Here is a 6,220-nt window from a genome sequence, read left to right as displayed (position 1 = left end):
GATTTTTTTAAGCCGTTTACTTTGACATTTCGTCTACATATCTCTAACTTAAACAAAATAAGTTAAAGTTTCTCCTAAAAATTTGAATATCGTTAATGAAAAATGAAAATTTCTGTTAGTAATTTGTTATCAATCTGTCAATTGATATACGTATAATGATTTGACGTTTATAATAGAGGGGGAGGGGACATTACACTACTTTGCGGCCTGGTTTAAGAAAAATACAGTAAAGCACATTGACATACGTTTGACATTTTATTTTTTCAATTCTTATATTTATTTCATGATAAAAAATTTTGATCATTCGGCTGTCATCAATCAATTTATTTTTGATTTTTCCGTTCCATTGGCAAAATAAGTTATAATAATTAATAACTTTGAGATCAAAATTTACAGAGAGATATTTAACTTCCTTGTGCCGGTTCAAGACTGAGATGTTTTTGTCGCTTTGACGGTAATTGCGTAAAATTGCAGTTCTTCTTAAAATAAATGTTTAAAATTCATCGAGTTTGACAATTTTGTTAGCTGGACATGAAAAAAATCGATCTTTTTTTGGATTGAAATATAAATTTCCAATGGAATGGAAAATCAAGAAAACTGAACCTATTTTGAAGAATTACAAACTCAAACTCCGAAAAGTCATGAATTTGACATTTTGCATTGGTGTTTGTTTTTGGGAACACGACCTGTTGCTTTGTTTGCGTATTTTGATTTGACAGTTGCTTGTAGAATGATTTGTATTTTGCTTCCGTGGGTAATATTTTCATTTAAATACATTTTTTGTTTGAACAAAACTTTTGAAAACTACTGTAAAGCAAAACATTGAGTCCACCAATACTAGATTTCATTATCTGTTGCTTTTATTATTGATTAAATATATCAACACTTAAAACGAACTTGTTTGATAAAAGTCAATATTTTAGTTTATCTCGGAAACTCGCGAAGTTATCACCTGCGTGCCATGTTGTGGAAGCGTTATTCACTCAATACTCTCGTTTTGATGGGTCTTTTTCCTATCAATTATTCTGCCAACGTATTGTGTTTGTTTACCGATTGTGTTTATCCGAATTTGGTAGTTTTCATGGCAGTGGCAAATACCCTAATTGACAGGGGTCATAATGTAACAATTGTAACGTCAATTCGTATTCCCGAGCAAGTTTATCCGAAGAACAATAAATTCCATCACATTCACTTGAACTTACCTCACGAACGAGTTCGAAAACTCAAAGATGTTCATAAGATAATGAACAATGAATCACTTCCAGGGACGACAACATTTTCAAATTTTTTCATATACAGCAATATTTTTACAAATATGCAAATTAATGCTTTGAAACAGGACCGATTTCAAGAGTTTTTCAACGATGACGGCAATAAGTTCGATCTTATGATCCTGGGTTATTATTACAATGATTTTATGGTGGGAATTGCTGCGAGGTACGGATGTCCAATTGCTGTGGTTAGTTTATGTGCTCCATTTAGTACGTTAGCTCGATGGATTGGTAATCCCCCGACGACCTCATATGTACAAGTTCCTTTTGTCGGAAATAGTTATTTGATGAATTTCGGGGAGAGATTTCAAAATTTTCTTCTCGATGCTATTGAGCCTTTTGTGTACATGTACTCGGAATATACGATGGATAGTATTTACAGGTATGTTTTTCTTGAAAAATAAGACTTTAAAACTTGTAAAGTTAAAAGAAAGATTGGATTTTTGACTTCAAAATTGTATCTGAATGTTCAATAGAAGTAATATTATGGGTTTAAGCTTGAAAACCGCAAAATTAATTTTGGTGTGCCTCAGGGCTCGGTTCAGTCTCCGACACTCTTTCTTTTTCTATTTTTGTTAATGATGTGCTTCCTGAGACTTCTAATCGCCTAACCTGCTTTTCATTGATGATGTCAGCTTTTCAAATTCGTTTTAAGATTCAGAACCTTCATCATCGTATGTGAATCTTCAACTTCAATAAGCTCATTAAATTTAAAACTGAACTGAAAGTCTCGATTAGATTTTTGACTTCAAAATTGTATCTGAATGTTCAATAGAAGTAATATTATGGGTTTAAGCTTGAAACCCGCAAAATTAATTTTGGTGTGCCTCAGGGCTCGGTTCAGTCTCCGACACTCTTTCTTTTTCTATTTTCGTTAATAATGTGCTTCCTGAGACTTCTAATCCCCTAACCTGCTTTTCGTTGATGGTGCCAGCTTTTCAAATTCGTTTTAAGATTCAGAACCTTCATCATCGTATGTGAATCTTCAACTTCAATAAGCTCATTAAATTTGAAACTGAACTGAAATTCTCGAAATTTATTTTGAGATTCTTCAAACATATTCGATGTCATCAAAAATGCCACTAGACATTTGAGTTTTCTAAGAAATTTGTTATTCTTGTTCTCCTGCAATTTGCGTAAGTCTCTTCGACAGAGTAAACGAAGAGCATTAAAATGTATTGGTGGTGATTTTATTGCTGATCATTTACGTCACTAGAAAACGGGTTAAAGGTTTTCTGGCTCATAGGTTTTTGCTATTGTTTAAATAGATCAAACTGTAAAAAAATAGTATTTCTAGAATCAAATGATTCAAAAGCATGCATTCAACGATATATTTGCTCGAACTGTCATGTACAAAGATTTGTTCCTTAGCCGTACTACATGAATGTGGAATGCCTTACCACACTCTTTCAGTTTCCTAATGCTAGCACTATATCTTGAAATAACAAATATCTATCTCCTTAAAAACATTGTTGTATCAAGTCCAAATTGTTCAACTAACTTCTATAAAACGGGACAGGTTCGGATTTATGGGACAATATCCTGAAAAGTTGTGAAACTAGTTTCCATAATTACAACAAAGAACACAGAAGTAAAAATCACAAACAATAATCTCGGTTTTCATAAATTAATTAAAAATGTACATACCGTAATTTATTTGTTTATAAGCTGGAACATTTCGTTCTTGTTACACAACAATATCTATTCCGCTGATTGTTTATTAAAAATATAAATATTTTACATTTCTATACAAACATTAGATTATGTCCGCATACAATAAATTTTATTATCTATTGTGTTTTTTGTCGTTGATTAAATTATATCTTACACTTTAAATGAATTTATTGATAAAAAAGCACTTTCCTATACTACTAGTATTCCTATTCAGTTAATCTTGGAAGCTCTTGATATCGAGACCTAGACCTGAACACCATAGGCAATGTGGAAACGTTACGTTTTCGGTTTTCTTGCATTTTCAAGCCTTTTTCAAGTAAACTATTCCTCAAATGTTTTGTGCTTGTTTACCGATTGTGTGCAATCAAATTTGGTAGTATTCATGGCAGTGGCAAATACTCTTATCGATAGAGGACATAATGTCACAATTGTAACGTCAATTCCAATTCCCTCGCAAGTTTATCCTAAGCACAAATTTTACCACATTCTCTTGGATTTACAAGCTGACAAAATTCGAAAGCTCAAATATTTACACATAACTATGTACAATGAATCTACACCACAGATGAGAGTGTTTCTGGATTTTAAAGAAAGTGGTGATACTATTACGAAGATGCAGACAGATGTCATCAAACAAAAAAGGTTTCAGGAGTTCTTCCATGACGAAGGCAATAGTTTTGATCTTATGATCATGGGTTATTATTACAATGACTTTATGGTGGGAATTGGTGCGAGGTATGGATGTCCAATTGCTGTTGTTAGTTTATGGGCGCCATTTAGTACGTTAACTCGATGGATTGGTAATCCTCCAACGACTTCTTATGTGCAAGTTCCGTTTACTGGAAGCAGTCAGTTTATGAATTTCATGGAAAGATTTCAAAATTTTATTGTGGATGCAATAATTGAGCCTGTTGTACATAGTTACTCAGAATATGTGATGGAGAATATATACAGGTATGTTCCCAAAAAAAAATAGTACCAACTAAAAATTGACATGAGTCTATAGTATCTTGAATAATTTACAGTTCTTTCTTTTTGTTAAAATTTCAATAAACATTTTGTACTTTAAAATGACAGTTTCCGCGTGACATGAGAAATAAAGTAATAGTTGCCGAAATAAAATATCTACGTTCTTCTTGTCCATAAGTTTTCGTTAACGTTTTGAATCACACCAAGAAGTTAGATTAAATCTTGTTAAATAATCAGAGTCACTAATTCTTATCGACTTCAATTTCGATAATGTTAATAGATGAGACATAAACATTTCCCAACAAGTTGTTCGTATTTTTTTTGAATCTTCAATTTTTAATTATTAATACTTTCACTTTAGTTTCAGATAATAGCAAATTATAAACAGAAATGTTTGAATTAAAAACAAATCTTGAGAATTGACATATCCGTACTTATTAAGGTATAGGCTAAAGGCTTTCTTCCCCATAGGGCGAAAAAATATTTTATTATTAAATATTTCGCAATACTTTTAAAAATAAAATTCTCAAACTGAATACTAAACGATTTTTCTCACTAAAATTCTTAGATGACATAAGGCTTTAAGAAGAAAACTATTTTCCAATTCCAGGAGCCACTTAAAATGATTTCTAATAGTTGCCAAAGATTCTACTATTGTGAAACTTAATATTCTAATAGTCATCAGCAAAATTCTTTCAACATTTTGGTACACTCTTAAACTTCTTCGGTTTAAGGCGTAAATTTTCGTTTTTAGTGAATTTTTTCCTAATTTCTCTTTCTTGATGATAATTTTCTCATCTTGCTTGAGAAATAATTTATAGTATAACATTTTTTGAAAGACTTGTTGTTCAAATTTTTAGAAGACGAGTCTTTTTCTTCTATCAAAGCATAAGCAATGATTTTCAAAAGATTTAGATCTTTATGGTACATTAGACTAAAGAAAAGCTTTGATATCATTAATTTCATTGGTATCTAGAAGATAAGTTTTATAATACAAACAAAAACTGTACAATTTCTTTCAAAACCTTAATGAAAACCTTGACAGAAATTTATTTCCAGATGACTCGTATCCATCTTATTCTGATATGATATCAAACATCTCACTCGTATTGTACAATCGACATTTTTCAGAATTACCAATCCGTCCACTAGTTCCAGCTCTTGTTGAAATTGGGGGAATTCAGGTCGAAGATCAATCAGAATTTCTACCAAAGGTATGTACGCCAAAATCAAAAAAGTCTTTGATTTTATTTTGTTTAGAATGTCTCTTTCCTGAATAGGTTATCAAGGACTTTGTCGATGCTTCAGTAAATGGTACAATTTTCTTCAGAGTCGGATCAATAACAAGAGGCACGGGGCTTACTCCAGATCAGTTGAAGATATTGCTCAATGTACTATCAAAACTTGATCAAACCGTTGTTTGGGAATGGGAACGGTCCGAAGAGCATCCACAAGAATTCTCAAATATCCTATTTTATCCGTCAATCACTCCAAATACCATTCTGCCCCATCGAAATGTTAAACTCTACATCACAGATGGGAGACCGTTGGCTATCCAAGAAGCCATACACCATGGGGTTCCGATGTTTGGCTTGCCGTTGTTTTGCGAAGAACCCTACACTGTGGCCCAAATGACGAATGGTGGATTCGGAATCTCGCTGGATGTCAATAACCTCACCGAAGAAGGATTCAATGAGTCGCTGAGGAAAATACTCAAAAGTCCGCAATATGCTCAAACTGTCAAACAGTATTCGAACCTTTACAAGGATCGACCGAACACAGCTCGGGAAACAGCAGCGTTTTGGCTGGAATATGTGATAAGATATCGTGGAGCCCTGCACATGCAGAGCCCTCTGGTGCATATGAACTTCATTCAACGGTGGAACATCGATGTTATGGTTGCATTCGTCATTTTTGTATGGATTTTCGTCAAACTTGCGTATATAATTGGTTTTGTTGTAAGAACTTTCGTTGACCTGAAAACTCAGAGGTTAAAATTTGTTAATAAATCAAAGAAACTTTGAGAAGAGTTTTTTTTTTAAACAGTCGTCGCTTGTCGTTTATGCGAAGCTTGAAATCAAAGCTTATTGTTATGTTAATGGTTCACTAAGTTCTGTGTGCTAAGTTATTTTCTCTCCTGGCAAACAATTTGCTGTTTTGCTTAATTTAACACCCAATTAGGATGTTCTCTAGAATTTCCCATCAGGAGATAATATAATATTTTCCCTTCTGCATAAAACAGCATACCTTACCTATTTTCGAACGGTGCTGAAGCCATAAAATCTATATGCGGAGGGATATTGTGT

General features: G+C 32.9%; 1 protein-coding gene across 1 annotated transcript; it reads left to right on the top strand.

The window, feature by feature from the left end:
* Positions 1-2,979: 2,979 nt before the first annotated feature.
* Positions 2,980-5,938, top strand: LOC129951641 (UDP-glucosyltransferase 2-like). Its single transcript, XM_056063888.1, has 3 exons — positions 2,980-3,899; positions 4,960-5,128; positions 5,195-5,938. The coding sequence occupies exons 1-3, from the start codon at positions 3,211-3,213 to the stop codon at positions 5,936-5,938; spliced, it is 1,602 nt and encodes a 533-aa protein (XP_055919863.1). The 5' UTR covers positions 2,980-3,210.
* Positions 5,939-6,220: the final 282 nt, after the last annotated feature.

Source organism: Eupeodes corollae, chromosome 3, assembly GCF_945859685.1.
Source record: "Eupeodes corollae chromosome 3, idEupCoro1.1, whole genome shotgun sequence".
In the NCBI taxonomy this organism is placed as follows: domain Eukaryota; kingdom Metazoa; phylum Arthropoda; class Insecta; order Diptera; family Syrphidae; genus Eupeodes; species Eupeodes corollae.
This window is presented reverse-complemented; position numbering and strand designations above follow the sequence as displayed.

Excerpts from the sequence above, each read along its gene's own strand:
- LOC129951641 (XM_056063888.1), top strand. The coding sequence starts at position 3,211 with ATGTGGAAACGTTACGTTTTCGGTTTTCTTGCATTTTCAAGCCTTTTT. Across the intron at positions 3,900-4,959 it reads GTGATGGAGAATATATACAG|AAATTTATTTCCAGATGACT; the intron begins GTATGTTCCCAA and ends AAACCTTGACAG. Across the intron at positions 5,129-5,194 it reads AATCAGAATTTCTACCAAAG|GTTATCAAGGACTTTGTCGA; the intron begins GTATGTACGCCA and ends TTTCCTGAATAG.